Source organism: Culicoides brevitarsis, chromosome 1 (genome assembly GCF_036172545.1).
Source record: "Culicoides brevitarsis isolate CSIRO-B50_1 chromosome 1, AGI_CSIRO_Cbre_v1, whole genome shotgun sequence".
NCBI classification, from domain to species: domain Eukaryota; kingdom Metazoa; phylum Arthropoda; class Insecta; order Diptera; family Ceratopogonidae; genus Culicoides; species Culicoides brevitarsis.
Window position 1 is genome coordinate 26,878,770 of NC_087085.1, and position 17,571 is coordinate 26,896,340.

At 30.1% G+C, this 17,571-nt stretch overlaps 4 protein-coding genes and 1 long non-coding RNA gene across 6 annotated transcripts; 2 read left to right on the top strand and 3 right to left on the bottom strand.

Annotated features, from left to right (window-relative positions):
• Positions 1-1,247: 1,247 nt before the first annotated feature.
• Positions 1,248-3,765, top strand: LOC134837532 (uncharacterized). The gene is made up of 3 exons (XM_063852914.1): positions 1,248-1,376; positions 1,456-1,582; positions 1,646-3,765. The coding sequence occupies exons 1-3, from the start codon at positions 1,248-1,250 to the stop codon at positions 3,763-3,765; spliced, it is 2,376 nt and encodes a 791-aa protein (XP_063708984.1).
• LOC134827147 (uncharacterized) lies at positions 3,757-6,371 on the bottom strand. The gene is made up of 4 exons (XM_063839705.1): positions 6,329-6,371; positions 6,187-6,266; positions 4,867-5,232; positions 3,757-4,043 (listed from the first exon to the last, which is right to left on the bottom strand). Exons 2-4 carry the CDS (start codon positions 6,232-6,234, stop codon positions 3,831-3,833), a joined length of 627 nt encoding a protein of 208 aa, XP_063695775.1. The 5' UTR covers positions 6,235-6,266; positions 6,329-6,371; the 3' UTR covers positions 3,757-3,830.
• Positions 6,372-8,684: 2,313 nt separating this feature from the next.
• On the bottom strand, positions 8,685-10,079 carry LOC134827148 (uncharacterized). Of its 2 annotated transcripts, none has more exons than XR_010161750.1 (3): positions 9,914-10,079; positions 9,274-9,856; positions 8,685-8,930 (listed from the first exon to the last, which is right to left on the bottom strand). It is a non-coding gene; the product is annotated as an uncharacterized LOC134827148 (long non-coding RNA). The 2 variants fall into 2 exon arrangements; XR_010161751.1 differs by having other exon boundaries at positions 9,918-9,932.
• A 1,306-nt stretch (positions 10,080-11,385) lies between these two features.
• LOC134838195 (autophagy-related protein 9A) lies at positions 11,386-16,227 on the bottom strand. Its single transcript, XM_063853669.1, has 8 exons — positions 16,119-16,227; positions 15,308-15,783; positions 15,025-15,250; positions 14,845-14,969; positions 13,792-13,919; positions 13,549-13,733; positions 12,050-13,492; positions 11,386-11,985 (listed from the first exon to the last, which is right to left on the bottom strand). The coding sequence occupies exons 2-8, from the start codon at positions 15,679-15,681 to the stop codon at positions 11,797-11,799; spliced, it is 2,670 nt and encodes an 889-aa protein (XP_063709739.1). The 5' UTR covers positions 15,682-15,783; positions 16,119-16,227; the 3' UTR covers positions 11,386-11,796.
• An 822-nt stretch (positions 16,228-17,049) lies between these two features.
• Positions 17,050-17,439, top strand: LOC134837533 (uncharacterized). The gene has a single exon (XM_063852915.1). The coding sequence runs from the start codon at positions 17,050-17,052 to the stop codon at positions 17,437-17,439; it is 390 nt and encodes a 129-aa protein (XP_063708985.1).
• The last annotated feature ends 132 nt before the right edge of the window (positions 17,440-17,571 follow it).

The window sequence follows — 17,571 nt, forward strand, 5'->3', positions numbered from 1 at the left end:
TCCCAAAAATTGACTTATTTATAATTTTTTTAATTTCTAAAAAAAATGTTCTTTTACTTTTTTGTAAGGGGCTGCAACTGAAAATGATTCAATCGAGATGCTATTTAAAAATCTAAAAGTAATAAAGAAATTAAATCCGAAATGTCATTTCTTTAAATGAACATTTCTTATAGAGTGATGACTTTCTAAGTTATTTTTGAGCTGTAAAAAAATGTTTTAACTTGAATCCTTAGATTTTTCATGTATCTTTTGAGACCTAAAATGAGAATTTAAACAGAACTTAAAATTCAAAAAGTAATTGTTGCCAAGCAGTGATGTTGGTTTTGTATTTGATAATTAATAAAAATGATTTAATGTTATAGATTCCGAAATGTCTGAAAATTTCCGAAGAAAACTGAAAATTTCTTGTTTCTAATATTTTGATATTTTTTCAGATCCTGAATTTTTTTTAACTTTCAGGTTATAAGATTCACAACTGTTTGAAATTTTAGTAAAATTTATGAATTATTTAGATCCTTGAACTGACACATCCTTCAATGTTAGTTGACAAGTTATTACTGAACATTCTTCTCCAATGTCTCTGATATTTAAAGCAACCAAAATCGCCATTTTCTCTTTAAAATGACTCATCAACTAGTTTTTAGGAAATTCCAAAATACACAGTCCAAAAATTTAGAAAAAAATCCAGAATTGACTAATCTATCAAATTTCGTCCGCTATACGTCGAGTAACTAAGATCAATATCTTATCAAATCCAGGAAATCACGTCTCGAAACAAGTCCAAGTCACGTCACTTAAATTTTCATAATTAAGCAATCAAAAAGTTGAAAATTTTGATATTAATTACAATGTTCAATGGAGTTCACGGTCAATCGCAATCAATTCCCGGTAAATAAATTAAAAACTTTTTTTCCACTAAAATTTCATCATAACAATTTCTGTTTATTTACTAAAAAAAACATCATTTTGTTACCGCATACTTTACGAAATTATATTTTTCTACCGGTTTCCGTAAACATCTTTCTTCTCCACAGTGCTTAATCCACAAAAACTCGACATTTATTTACAAAACACCGATGCAAAAAATCAACAATTTGACGAAATGCATTGTAAAAAGTTCGTCAAAGTAGTTGACCGACGACAGTTTACTCGGAAATATTAAAGGTTTAACACAATGAGCTTCCCCAAATGGATTTTAGTATCACTTCTTCTGGTTAGTAGATCACATTAAATTTTTAATTAAAAAAATGACTTCACAATATTGCCTGAAACGGCATTTTAGCACTTATGACGATCAAGCTCATAAACGAAAATGCATTTATTTTCTCGTGCTTATCGGAATTTTTATCGTTGCTTCAGTTGTTGGATTAGTGATGGTCAGCCTAGTTGAAAATTTATTACATAGTTTCAGGCGATTTTTTTTTATGAAAAATTAATTTTAATTTTTTTTTAAAGATATTTTTCGTGGATGAATCAGTTGTGGGTCAGAAATTCAGAAAAGCCACAAATTTTTTTGACATTAGAGGAGAGTTGTTCAACTTTGTTCCAGTAAAAGTTCTTTCGAAACCGGAAATTAGTGAACGTAAGTTATATTTTTCTTCATTTTTGGCTTTAAAATGTTCTTATATGAAATTTTGTTCAATAGATTTTAAGCCAGATGCGTATCTTTTTATAACTAAGCCGAAAGTGGTGACTGCTAAGCGTTCTTATCCGTCTTTGGAGGATAAATTTCTTGAAAAATCCCACATAAAGAAGAAAAATTTGAAGAATTTCCTGGTTGATGTTGATAATGAGCTGCCAAATGAAAGGTTTGAAGCCACAAGTGAAGCTTTTAAAGAGATACAACAAGTGGAAAATAGTGTTCGGGATGAAACGAAGGCAGATACTACTACAACAACGACACCTAAGAGTACCTCAACAACGATGACGACACCGACGACTACCACAAGTTCATCTACGACGACGCCGATGACGACTGCGAGCTCTTCTGAGACAACTTCGATGACGACTGCAAGCTCTTCTGTGAATACTGAGATGTCAACGACACAATCTGAGTCTTCTACGACCGTTTCTGAGTCTCTAACAACAGAAATTGGGTCTACGACCGTTTCTGAGTATTCTACGACAGCCTCCGAGTCTTCGACAACAACAGTTACACCTGTTTCTCCCTCAACGACATCACCAACACCATCAGAGACTCCTTCAACATCAACAACGACGACAGAAACTCCTTCAACAACAACTCAAACCTCCGATATTTTGGAAAAACTCGACCAAATAATCACTGACGAGGAGTTTACCGACGAAATTGCATCCGAAGTTGCCAGCGAATTGCTTGACGATGTCCCTTCTACCATTTTAACTGACGATCCAAAGGACTATTTACCGGATTACTCGGCAGAATCTGAAGAAAAAGACAAAAATGTAGTGATAACGGACACTTTCACCGAGGATAACGACATTGAGGAGTCAGAAAAAGCTGGAAAATCTCGTCGTTACATCGATACAGGACGAAGTGGCAACCTAATTGACAGCAAACCACTTGTTTCTGCTGATAAATTCTTCAAAAACTTACGAAAACAATTCGAAAAGGACATGTTGATACCAGTTGTAGCGGAAAAATCTGAAAAACCATCAAAAGAGGTTGTGACTGAGAGGAAAATGAACGCTTATGACGCTTTAACAACGACTTTGAGGCCAGTTGAGACAAAATTCGATGAAAAAATTAAACAAAAAACGTTAATAAAGGTCATCACTGAGCCAACTTTTGAAGAAACAACGACTTCTGATCCAAGGTTCAACTTTGAAACGGCTGAAAATGTTCAAACGACGACAACTGAGGCAGTTCCAACTGAAGTAGAGACAACAACTCTTACAAAAACGACTGAATTTGAAGAGATTTTAACAACTGAGGCACCAACAACGACCTTGAACCCACAATTAACGACCGAATTTTTACCAGAAACTACCACAACGACAAAATTACCTCCCAAAAAGCACAAAAAACGCGTCAAAAGTTCTTTGAATAATTTAAATTTCTTCGCAGACTTCACCGAAGAGGATATCGAAGTACTCAAATCGTTATTCCGAAGTGCCAAAAAGTCGTCACGCAGTAAAAAAGAGAAAAGAAGTCATCCGGATGACGTTGTCTATCCCTCATCAGCCTCCGATGACACTCAAACAACAATGACTGATGCCAATTTTGAAGTTACAACAACTCCGTTGCCCGAAAGTATGATCGCTGCCTATGACATCCCGCAACATGACCCCAGGGAACGCGAAATGACGTCAAATCACATCAACCAACCGTTGCATCAAAAACGCGCCGCTCAAGGATTGTTCTCAAAAACTTTAGAATCAAACGGACTTTTCTCGAAGCTCACGGTAAAAAGTGAAAAACCCGATTTGTTGGCCCTGAAAGCACCAAGAGCCCAACAACCGCCACCTTCCGACGGTTTATTCTCAAAATTGACGGAAAAAGAACGCGAAAAAGGCACTTGGCTGGATCAGGTCGGCCAAAATATGGAGAAAAAGAAGCCAGCGTGGGTGGAAAAGTTGGAAAATGAGACGAGCGAGGAGCGGGAACAACGCATCGAGAACGATTTACAAAAAATGATCAAACTTGTGGGAGTTTTGAGTAAAGTTGATGGCTTCTTAATGGATCGCACACGATCTGCCGTCCGAAAATTGAGTACTTTGCTGGATGATGACGTCGGCGGATCCGAAGCTAAGCGACGTAAGCGACGCAATCACTTTTATTATTAATTATTTTAGTAATTTTATTTTTTTTATAAGTTTTTGTAAATAAAAAAAAAGTCAGTTAAAGTGGTTTAGCTTTTTTGTTCTTCGGGGAAGTCGTGCTTTTGCTTGATCGCCATGTCAACTTTTTCCACGAGTTGGGTGGCGGTATTGGCAGTTTCTTGCACAATGCCCTTTACGGCAGTGTTGAGTTGTTCCGAGACGCCGCCAGCTTGTCCTTGCAAGGCAGTTGCGAGTTTTTGGGTTTCAGCGACGATGCCTTGGAATTGTTGGCCAACAGATTCCTGTTAAAAATTTAAAAAAAAAATGAAAATTATTTCTTTTTTTTTAAATTTTTTTATTAAATTTTCTAAAGAAAAATTTTTCGAAAAAAAAAATAATTCAAAAAAACTAAAATTTTCGTTCTGATTTTGATTCAGATAATAACGAAATTACACGATGAAAAAAAAATAAAAATTTTTAATGAATAATTTTAAAATTTTCATTCGCTTTTCAAAGTATTTATGGTCTTTTTAAAATTTTTACTTCAACGTTTTGTATTTTCAAGCCTTAAAGGTCAGAAAAATTTAATAAACTCAGGAACACAAACTGATTTGGACTCTAATTTTTATTTTGAATTAGCGAAAGAGCGATTTTCAAATTTTTAACGGTAATTTTTTGAATTGACATTTATAAAAAATTGGATGAAATTTTCATTAAAAAGCAATTTCGTGCCTTCTTCTGTACCATTATGTCTAAATTTGAACAATCTTGAACTGAAATACAATTTAAAAATACTCAAAGTGATAATTTTTTATAAGATTTTATGGGTTTTGGAATAAAAAAATCTCAAAAAGACCTTGACACAGTTCTTTGGTAAAATTTTGGTCTTGACATGGTTTTTTTATGTAAAATTTTACCTTGACACGGTTTTGAAAATAAATATGTCAAGCAATAATTTTGTAGAATTAAATTTTTTTTTAATGATTTTAGCGGTTTCATGACTCAAAAGACAAAAAAATTTAAAAAAATCTAAAATTCTTCACAAAAACTTTTTTTTAAATTTTTTTAAATTTAATTTGAAATTAATTTAAATCAGACTAAAATTTAAAATAAAAAAAATCTTACCTTGTATTGTTGTGTAGCTTTAACCAAATCCGGATTTTGTTCTTGCAACTTCTTGACGGCATTTTGTAAAGTAGTTGTCAAGCCTTGAACTTTCTCATTGACAGCACCTTGTTGGCTGGCCAACGTATCTTGGATGGTTTTAACGAACTCTCCGACCTTTGTGGCATACATTTCCGTTTTTGTCTGCACAGTACTCAACAATTGATCTTTGTTCTCAATACCAGCAGCTTCGAGGAATTTCGAGGACAAAGTGGCGACTTGTTGTTGCGCCTGTTGGAAAAGGTCAGCGAAGAGAGCATTGAAGTCCGGAGCAGCTGGTGGCCCTGACGCAGCTGTGTCACGCTTAACGATGCCAGCATAAGCGTTCTTGTTTGAAAAAAAAAAAATAAAATAAAGAAAAATTTGGACATGAAACAAAGAAGAAGAGCGACATTAAATTCGGAACATGGCATGTGACTTTGTATGGTTCTATTAAATTATTAATAGAGGAAGATGCGATGATTGTTATGCAAAATGTGTTTCAATTACGTTTTTGTCGTGGTTTTATTAAATCGTTACACACTTGTCTTGTTGACGATTTTGTGATAAAAAGCAGGGTCGAAAAAACTTTTGTGTCAAAAAAATGAAGCTTAAATTTTTGCTTGAAAATAATTCACGATAAAAACTTAAAAAGCATAAAATTGTTAAGGTAAAATTTTAATTCAAAACTCAAGTTTAATTTTAAAAAAAATTATCAAAAATTGATCAGTTAGTCCAAAACTTAAGAATTTTTGACTTAATCTTATGTTAAAGGTCAAACATATTTTTCGATTTTTTTTTAATTAAAGCTTTTAAGCCTTATATGTTTTTTAAGTTCATGCTTAAGTTTTTTAAGTTTCTTAAGTTTTCTTACGTTATTTTAAGTTTTCATATTTTTTTTTTAAGTTTATGTCATTTTTTTTAAGGAATTAAGTCGAAAATTAAAACTTTTTTAATTTAAAAAATTGCTTTACTTTTAAAGAGTAAAAAAAAATAAAGTTGGTAGAAATTTGTCATGAAGTTAAAAATTTTGACTTAATATTTTATGCACAAGTTTAATTCAACTAAATTTATTTTTTTAAAATTAATTCTCAGAAGTTCCATTAAGCAAAAATGAAATTATTTTTTTAACCCTGATAAAAAAAATCACACACAAAGACAAGTCGTCTCCTCTGTGACGAAAAATTCACAAAATAAAATAGAATCTCGTACAAAGTGATAAGAATACGGATGCTCTTCTTATCAGTAATTCTCGTCACAAATTTTTTTCACTCGCCTTCAAGTTCTTTCGTAATTTCTTACCTGCGCAAGGAACGCAACACAGATCGTAATCAACAACTTTGAATTCATGACGACGACAAACTTTTTACTATTATTCAATACTTTGATAAAAATAATAATTAATTAGACAAGACACGTCCAAGTCAAAGAATCAACTTTCTACCTGAGACTTCTTCTTCGAGCGACGACTAAACGACAACTGACTTACAAATTTTTTTTTAGCTATCCTTAATTTTATTTTTCGTGCGCGCACGACGAAACGAACAATGGATAGACGAAGGTAGGCAATATAGGCACGTTAAATTCTTTAATAGGTAATGCGAGAGCTTTGAATTGAATTGGAAAAAAAATTGAAGAGAAAGAGAGTCGCATTTCAAGCAAAAGTCACAGAGGTCAGACATTTTAATTTTTTATGACCAATTTTTGACGATTAATTGGTGATCGAAGTGACTTGTTAGAATATATTTACAAAACAAAACAAAAAATCCATGAGAAATTCTAGCGAGCAATTATAATTAATTAGCGTTGTGATGATAATTAATTGATGCAAATTACCCAGAAATATTCAAAACGAAAAAAAAAACGTTACAATGAAGCAATCGTTAGTATTTATTACAAAATCAGTGAATTTAAATTCAATTTAAAATGTAAAAAAAAGTCTAACTAGATTTTTCTCTCTGATTGTGTTGGTAAATATTTTGATGGCATAAGGTCAAGAACATTGTTATCATTTTAAAGAAACGTAGAAGCTTAGCGAAAAAAAGTTTAGTAAAAAATAAATGATATTATTAAGTTGATATGTTGTGATTAGAGCGCATTTTTGTTTGGAAACACAATTTAAAATTTATTTTAAAAAATCTTAGGATTAATCTTAAATATTTTAAGACCTTAATTATTTATAAAGTTCATAAGAATACTTTGAAATTTAATTTTTTTTGACCAATATTTAAAAACTTTCAATGTGGAAAAATTATTTTAAAAATTTTTTATTATTTTTAAATTATTTATTTTATTTATTTATTATTTATTTATTTTATTAAATTAAAATTAAATTAAATTTAAATTAATTTATTTCTTATAAATTAAATTAATTAATTTAATAAATTAAAAAATCTTTATTTATCTTTAATTAAGTATTTTTTCGATTTTTCTCCTAAAATTTGTTCATAATTTTGGTTATTTTTTTAAACGTTTTTTAATTGTTTTCCAATATAATTTTTGAAAATAAAAAAAAATTATTTATTAATTTTATTTATAAAAAAAAACAGAAATTAAATATTATGCGCTTTAAAATAAAATTAAGATAACAACTTATATTCAATTTCAATTTTTAAAAATTAAAACTTTAAATTTATTATTTTTTTCACAAAACTTTTAAATATTCAAAAAGAAAAAAATTAAATTTTAATTAAACTAAAAAATAAATTCAAAATATTAAAAAAAAATAATTTAATTTAAATAATTAAATTAAAATTAAAATATTAAAAAAAATTGATCATATTTAAATAAAAGTTCTAAAAAATTATAAGAATTTATTAAAATAAAATTTTAAAAAATACATTAAGATACAAAGAACTTTTAAAAACCCGGACAGATTCTTATTTCTCACAAAAAACGAATTTTTATTCGCAAATCAACACAAACATTAACACGTAATCGATATGTTTTCAAAATAAAAATCTTATCCACTTCTCACAAAACTTGTCACATCGCATAATACATCTACTCATCACCCAAAACATCAACAGAACCTGTTTCTTAATCCAATTTTTGGATCAAAGGACCATTGAACGTTCATTTACCTAAACTACGAAAAAACTCCTGTTGTTGTCTCTGTCCCACTCGTATTTTTATGTTTTTTTCATTAACACAAAGACACGAAAAAAACACCCGAAAATTGTTAATCTGTTCATTCTTCTGCGCAAACAAGAATCAGTTGTTAGAGAGACGTTGTCAGTTTTGGACCAACAAAAAAAAATCTTTTGTAAAAAAAAATATCACAAAAAAATCAGCATGGCCAAATTCACACTTTTGTTTGTTCTTGTTTTGTGCGTCGTCGTTCAGGTAAGAATTTTTTTTTAATGTTTTGTTTTGAAAAAAAAGCAAAAGTTTAAAGTGCAATGCGCTGATGAAAGTGTCAAGTCTTATCAAGTTATTGAGTAAACATGTGAAATAATCGTCCGGAAGCTTCTTCTATAATATTTAGTTGATAATGGTCCCTTTTTTCATTGTTTCATCATCATTGTGTTATTTTTTCAGATTGCTTTTTGTGCTCGCATCAAGCGTGAAGATGAGGCCACCACCGCTTCGTCACTCGATGTTGTTGGGCAAAAATTGAATGTTGGTTTGGATGCCACTAAGCAAGCTTTTGAATCGACTTTTACACAAGAAAATGCTGAGGTAAGATTTTTTTAAATTTTTTCACGACATTTTTAAAAATATTATTTTTTGTAGAAAATCGGAAATGCTCTCAAGGACGTTGGAAACCAATTTTTGGACAAAATTAAGAAAGCTTTTGAATAAAAAATGAAAATTTTATCCCATTTTTTTATTAATTAATATTTTAAGCAATAAAATTTGTTTCGCACACATGATAGTGATTTCTTCTCTTCTCGTATATTCTAAGATAAAATTATAAAAAACAATTAAGAACTTCCTTCAGCTTCAGCATCTCCGGATTTTGTAGCTTTTTTGAAAGCCTCACTGAGATCACCAACGCCCTTTGTCAATTTATCCTTGGCATCATCAAAAAACTTGGAGAATTCCTGATTTTTTATGTAAAATAATTTTTTTTAGTAAATTTAATATTTTTTTTTTTTAATTTAAAAATAAACTTAAATCAACAAAATTTTATTTAAAAAAAATATAAAAATATTTTTAAATTTATTTTTTTTTTAAATTTTAATAAAATTTAATAAAAATATTTAATAATGATTTTAAAAATTTAAATACATATTTTAATCAAAATTTTAAAAGAATTAATTCACATATTTAATAAATAAAATTAAAAATTCAAATTCGTTTTTACGACAAAAGATAGATTTTTACGATAAAAAGTACTTTTTTATGAGGAAAAATAGCTTTTTACGACGAAAAATTAATTCTTACTTGTTTTCGTTCGTCGGTCAGCTGTTCATTGACGAAATCTTTCGCTTTTTGGGACACTTCGCTAAACCAGTTGCTCACATCTTCCAGCGTTACAGATTTTGCTGTTGTCGTTTCCTCTTCTTCGCGCTTTTGCCGCGCACCAAGTGAGAGTGAAATGCAGCAAACTGCTAAAATTACGAAAACTAGCGATATTTTTGCCATTTTACGAGCTCTTTACTAGTCAACTGATGCCTTTGTAATGATTTAAAATGCATGATCATCGCAAATTACTACTGAGAAACGTTTTTTTATTTTGTTTATATAAACATAGTTTATTGCAGTAATGAACTACTATTGTAAATAAATAATGAAATGATAAGGTGCAATTATTTACCCTTTCAATACTGAGAAAAAATTTAATCTACTTTCACAATTATTCATTTTAATTTATTAGAATTTGTGGGATTTTGTACTGAAATTGATTAAAATTTAATTTTTATTGCATATTTTCTTCCATATTAATTGCTTGGTCAATTTTTTCCCTTAAATCGCGAGCTCCTTTCATCATTTGTTCCTTTATTCCGGTCATTGCTTGCTCGAATTGCTGATTTATAAAATTAATTAAATAAAAAATTAATTTTTTAATTAAAAAATTTTTTACCTGCTTATTATCGGTGACTTTTTGTGTAAAATTTTTCATCATTTCAGGTTGTTGTCCCATAAAATTAAAAAATGACATGGGATTCATCGAAGTTTGTTCTTCCCGTTTCACGCGATTGATCGAAGAAGCACTCGATGTTGAAAGAAAAACGCAAAAAATTGTTAGGAGAATAAAAACTTTTGCCATTTTAAGGTTTAATGAAAGACTGAAGTGAGAATTTACTGGTTTTGCATTTAAATAGCTCTCAATGCGTGCCTCGATTTCAATAAGTTCTTAGATTGAGATCGGATGAGGAACAAAAGAAAAAAAATTGTAAGGAAATTGTTTAATTAATATTTAAATGAGGTTTTTATGGTAGCACGTGTTAAAAGTGCATCGCGTGCTTCCGTCATTGATGGAATTTAATTCGTTCTGATATTTTCTGATAATTTAATGAAAAATTCTAATAATAAGGAACAAAATATAAAAAAATAATTTAAATAATATTTTTGGTGATTTTTTCAAGTAGAAAATTTAATGAAAAATAATAAAAATTAGTTTTATAACACGAATCGCTTCAAAAAAGTTACTCATGTTAAAAATTTGCTAGATTTGGACCAAAACTTTCGTTTTTTACAGAAATTAAAAAAAATAAATAATATACCTAATTTTCATATTTTTTCTTTTAGTATAAAAATTTTGAAAAAAATATTAGTAAACTTCAATGTATTTATTTATAAAATATATTTAGTTTATTTTTTTTACTATAAAAATTTTGAATGAATATTAGGCCGCTCCAAATGAAAATCAAAAATAAAGTCCGATGCCCCATTTAAAAAGTCAAAAATCCAATGGGGCAAAATAAAAAAAAAAGTTAAAAATTTCATCAAAAATTGCCGTTTTTAGGTGTTTTTTTTTATAATTTTTCAAGATGTTTTTAGAAATTTTTTTTAAAAAGTTTTTAATTTTTAATAATTTTTGTTTAAAAAATCGTAATTTAACATAAATTTTCTTATTTAATTTTTTTTTACAAAATTATTGAATTTATTTTTCAAAATTTTTTGACAGTTATTTTTTATGAATTTTTTTTCTTTAATTTTTAATATGTAATATTCTGAAATCTATTTTAAATTAGCAAATCTCAAAAAAAAATAAATAAAAAATATTTAACACTCAAAAATAGTTAAAAATTTTGTCATTTTGTATGAAAATAAAATTTATTTTTCAAAAATTTTGGACTTTATTTTCGATTTTCATTTGGAGCGGCCTTAATAACAAACAAAAAATTATTTCTCATTTTAAAAAATATTTAAAAAATAAACAAAAAAAAATAATATCCTATTTCTTAATATGATTATTTTTTTTTTGCTTAAGAAAATTATTTCTTGGATTTAAATTTATGCGGCATTAAGTTTTGTCTCGCTAGAAAAAAATTAAAACAATTCGACTTTAAAATTTTATTTCGTCAAATAATTATTTTTTTATCACATTTCTAGAAATGAATGATTCAAACTCACTACCTATCTACATAATAATATAATAATTATTATAATATATTTAATATAGTTTTCTTAGATATAATTTAAATTTAAACTTAAGTTTGTGTTTGTTAGTCTTTAATTTTTTTTTGTTTTCTTTTCGAAATTTTTTTGTTAAAATATTTTCCATTATTTGGTATTTGATAAATTTGTTCAACAGTAAAAAAAAAGAAATTTTCAACCAAAAAATAGTTTTGAAGCGATAGAAAAATAGATAGATATCTCTCTATGTACAGTTTTTAAGCTTAAACGTCTAGTTTTTGAGAAAATATGGCGTTAAAATAAAAAAAAATTTCATCTCGTGTGGGTCAAAAATCTCCAAAAATAAAGTTATGGCTGCAATCTCTAGACCCATTCAGCTTCATGCTATGACTTTTTGATCAGGGGCGTGCGTTCGGCTTGGCGTTCTTGACGTGCGGCAGCTGACATGGACGTGCCAAAGGGATGTTGAATGATGGGCGTCGACGACTGTCTCGCGGGCATTGAGCTTTCTTGGTGCGGACGTTGCCAGATGTGACGTTGGCTTTGATCGAGACGGATGCCTCGGCGTTTTACCTGAAAAAAAAATATTTTTTTTTATTTTTTGATGAGAAATTTATAAAAAAAATGAGGATCTTACATGTCTTTGGTGTAATTCGTGAAGGTACAACGTACTCAAGCACATGTCGGCAACTGTGAATTCCGGCGAAATAACGACATTTTCCGTGTTATTGCCATACAAGCTGTAGAGGATGCCATTTTGCGATCCACTAAGTGGTCCTTCGCGACGTCGCAAGCCACCACGAATGCTCATGCTGCTCAATGCGCGATGATCCAAGCTGGCATGACGATTAATTGTCTCGTCATTTTCGTGCTCCGACTGATCCTCGTCCTCGGTGATGTTGTGCAAGTATCCACTACGCAGGGGAGGTGCCGTGCTGTTGTCCGTCAAATTTTGCTGCAACATAAAGTCAAAAGATTGCGGTGACGTCATGTAATTCGCAGGTGCGCCTTGTTGCGGCGAGACAATCGGATGAACGGACCACGGATTATGCGAAGTGCCCGACGTTGGAGCCGCGTGATTACCAAACATGGACATTCCCATGTGAGATGTCGTCAAATTGTGAGTGTTTAGTAGCGAAGAAACGATGGAAGAGTAATCGCCACCTAAGCAATCCATGGCGATGAGACTTTGACCCATCGCTGTGGTGTTTGTCAAGTGTCCGCGATTCTTGTTGAGATCTTGATATGCATGCCGTTTGATTCCCTGCACGAATTGACGCGCATCGTTGGGCATTTTCCAGTCGGGATTGGTTAAGGTGAAGTGAACAAGCGACAATTCCGTCTTTCCGTGCTCTCCTTGTGTGTATTGGTTCGTTTCGGGCGGTGCCATTGACTCGCCAGTGCCATCATCTCCGGCACTTTTCGTGATTTGCCAGTCGACGTTGCCGTGTTTTCGCACATCCATTTGCGCAAATGAACAAACATCCCCTACACCGACGACAGTCACCGTAAAACTGCGGAAAAAATCGACAATATCCAGTGCTTTTGGTCGCAAATGACTCAAAAGCACAAATGGCGTGATGAGAGGACTCAACAATTCATTTATAATGAACATTGCTTTCAGCTGGAAAAAGTGTTCAAAATTATTTCGCACCTCGGAGGTATGTGCCTTGCCACACCAGGCAGACGGTAAGTAGTGAACATGCGCCAAAATATTCAGAAGCAACTGCTCGGGACACCAAATCAAATTTTCGTCCGGGATTTGGGCACGAGCTACCATCACAAGGGCCGTACAAACAGCCAACACCGTAATTACATGCTCGACATGCAACACTTGCTCGTTGTAACAACTAAAAAGCAACAAAATTCCTCCAATTCCGCCGAAAAAGAAAATTATTTGTCTCGCAATGACGGTAATTAAGGGCGACGAGAAGGAATTCATGTATTTAACGGCAGGACGATAAGCGCGATTCAATCGGGCATCTAACTCGTGATCCAGTTCGTTGAAATGACGCAAGAAAAGCTTTCCGTATTGTGACCAGCAGCGCAATCCCAAAGCTCCAGGCTCGCGTTTGATGATCTGTTGAATTAAAAATCGTAAAAATTACGAAAAATTTGGGAAAAAAATAAACTTACATCAGCGTAATTGAAGAAAAAGTACATCAACTGCCACAAAAACAAGAATGGCGAGAAGAGTAAGTTGATAATTGCTAACCACGTGATTTGCGTGGATAATTTCCTAGCTAATTCTATTCGTTTATTGTTTCGCTTGTATTCCTCCTTGAGGTTCCAGTTGTTCTCAAATGGTGAGAAAGGACCCCCTGAAAAAATTTTTATTGAAATAATTTAATTTTTAATGAATTTCAGGTAAAAACTTACAAAAAAGGATTAATTCAATGTTGTATCGCAATCCCCGACTCAAGATTGCGTACTCGCCAATGAATGGGAAGCTCATCGTTGATGGAATCAGTCCTTTGTTCATCATTGCCACCATGTAGTTTTTGAATCTGTTAAAATTATTAAATAATTTTTAGGAAAAAAAAAAATAAGAAAAAGCTTTGAATTTATTTTAAACTTCTTGTTTTTTGTCTTGTTTGAAAAATCAGAATTAAATAACAGGTTTGAGAAACACGTCGCTTTATCCTTGAGATTTTTTTTCATAAAAGATAATTTTATTTTTAAATATTTTTTAGGGGATAATTTAGGATTTTCACAATTTTTGAACATTTTTTTTTGATCCAAAAAAATTTTTTTTTCATGATCGAAGGTTTTTTTCCTTTTTTTTAATTAAGTTTTTTTTAATTATAATTTTTATGGTTTTTTAAATTAGTTTCCACAAATTTTTTTTCACGAAGAACAATTTTTTTCAAAACAAAAAAAATAAATAAAATAAAAAAAAAAATTAAATAATAAGGCCGTTTTTCCAAATTTGTTTTGAACTTAAAAGTGAAAATCCAATGGGGCAAATTTTTTTTTCAAAATTTTTTTTGGGTTTTTTTCTTATTTTTCAAAGAATTTCCCTAAATTTTTTTAAAAATTTCAATTTTTAAGAATTTTTGCATCAAAAATCGTATTTTAACATGAATTTTCTTCTTTAAAATTTTTTTCAAATTTCAATTTTCCTCAGGTTTTTCTGAAAAAAAGTTTTTGGGACAAAAAGTTCGAAATAAATTTGGAGCGGCCTAAATGAAATTTAAAAAAATAAATTGAAAAACACCTAATTTAGTTTTTCATCAGTAAAGATTAATTTTCAATAAACTTGAAAATAACAAAAAAATATTCAAAATTAAAGTAAAAAAAATCAATTGGCTTTTTTTATATGAAAAAGTATTTCAAAACCATTATTACAATTTTCCTATTTCCGCATTTGGAAAAAATGTGTCAAAAAGTTTAAAATAAATTCAAATCGGCTTAAAATAAAAAAAAAATTACCTCAAAATTCGATGATAGATATCCAATTCAGTCAATTGTTCCTTATGGATGCACATTTGTTGCTCAGACTGGACTTCTCTTACTCTCTTTTGCACCTCGTGCCACGTGAGATTATCCAAATCAGCCTAAAATTATAATTTTTAACATATTTCCCTGTCATAAAAGGCAAAAAAAACTTACATCGGGAATTTTAAGTGCTGTATTGAAGAAAAGTTTAATGTCCCAGTACTGAATAAAGTGATACAGGAACTTGATAAGGCGAAAAACCCACACAAGGGCCGACAAGAGAATCGTAAACCACGTAAAAAGTCCAATCGTTGGCAGGCATTGGGATGGGGGAATAATCACATCGGGGATTGTCACACGAGTGTGATTTTGATTTTGGTTCGGGGGTGGCGGGAAACCACTAAAATAATAAAAAAATAAATATATTGAAGAAAATTAAGGAAAATCAAGAGCTTACTTGAATAAAATATCGTAATTAACGCAATGCAGCAGTCCAATAAGTAGCGTAATCACAAAGGGAAATTGCAGTAAGCCAAACATCTCTTGCAGCATCATCACACTAAAGCCATGTCGCTGATGGTAGTTGTACATTCGCGTGAAAAACGAGTCGAGATTGTCGATATGGTTCCAGCGTGCGCCCCGACTCGCCTCAGGTACAACGTGTATCATCACGCCACTATTATGCGGCTCGTAATCCTCGTTGTCTGTCTCCCGGAAGACGTCTGCCTCATTTGTGGTGGCATTTTCGCGATTTTCCGCCTCGCTGGCCATCGCAAAGGGATTCGCGTCGTTTTCGTTCAACGCGTTGTAGCTCACTTGGGGATTTGCCATCTTGCTATTTTCTTCCAGATCCCGAAAATCGACAAAAACAACGAAATATCAAGTCACTTGTAACACATGAAGAAGAAGAAGACACACGAGCAACTAGAAAAACTGCAAAATAATCTCTCGAATTAGTTCACGATACAGGTCAGAATTGCGTCGAACGCTATTTTGTGTAGGAAATTGATGCAAAAACAAAACAAAACCGAATTGGAGCTTGTATCGACAGGCATAAACACCTGAACTGAGCTCACGAAACTATTTTTGAACTTGAACAGACAAATTATACGCAATATTCACACGATTCCCGTGCACGCTACGTACCAGCTGTTCAGGTCTGTACGGAAAAAACGAAACAAAGGAATTTTGCATAAGCTTTTTCCCTGTTTTTGGGCATTTGCATCAATTTTCTTCGAAATTTTTTATTCTGTACGGATGCGACTCACCTTTATGTACATTTTTTGCGTATTTTTACGTAAACTAAGGCGATATTTTGCAATAAAATACTCTAAATTCTAGGAGTAACACTTTTTTCGCAGTCAATTTTGTTTATTTGTGTTGAGGAGTAGTGAAATGCCCTTGCTTGAACGCCACCGATTCTATTGCCGTTGTCCATTAACGAGGTTTGATGTTTGAATTTTAATTTTAATTTTAATTTTAATTTTAATTTTAATTTTAATTTTAATTTTAATTTTAATTTTAATTTTAATTTTAATTTTAATTTTTTTTTAATTTTAATTTTAATTTTAATTTTAATGTTTTAATTTTAATTTTAATTTTAATTTTAATTTTAATTTTAATTTTAATTTTAATTTTAATTTTAATTTTAATTTTAATTTTTTAATTTTAATTTTAATTTTAATTTTAATTTTAATTTTAATTTTAATTTTAAATTTTAATTTTAATTTTAATTTTAATTTTAATTTTAATTTTAATTTTAATTTTAATTTTAATTTTAATTTTAATTTTAATTTTAATTTTAATTTTAATTTTAATTTTAATTTTAATTTTAATTTTAATTTTAATTTTAATTTTAATTTTAATTTTAATTTTAATTTTAATTTTAATTTTAATTTTAATTTTAATTTTAATTTTAATTTTAATTTTAATTTTAATTTTAATTTTAATTTTAATTTTAATTTTAATTTTAATTTTAATTTTAATTTTAATTTTAATTTTAATTTTAATTTTAATTTTAATTTTAATTTTAATTTTAATTTTAATTTTAATTTTAATTTTAATTTTAATTTTAATTTTAATTTTAATTTTAATTTTAATTTTAATTTTATTTTAAATGATTGGTTCGAAAGTACTATAATAGGTATGAATGAATGACGCCATCATATTTTCATTGCTAAAACACCGAAAGCTTCAAAAATGAAGTCAAATAAACCCTTTGAAATCATCTACGAAACGGAAAAAGTAGCAGACAAAATTATCACAAACAAGCGACACATCACAGAGCTGAGCCAGAAGAAGGAAGACACACGAGAAGCCATTCGAGAGCTACAGAAATCCACACAGACCAAGGCATGGACGAGCGTTTCGGGAATGCTCGTGAAAACAACGAAGGAAATCGCACTGGAACTGCTAAAAAAGGATCAAAAGACGTTAGAAGATGAAATAAACAAATTACGAGATGAGAATAAGTTGCTGGTTAAGAAACATCGCGACCTGGAACAGAACTCCCCACTCACCGGTTTCGACTTGAAGCCACTTTCTTCGAAGGAAATTGCCGGGTTGAGAAGTAATCTTCCGTATTTTTGAAGTTTTTCGTTCGACTTTCGAAAATACAAAAAACCTGTGACGAAAATCTTGGAAATTTTTAAAAATTTTCATAAAATCTTGAGAAAAATGAATTTCATATGTGAAAAAATTAACATAAAATATATTTTTTAA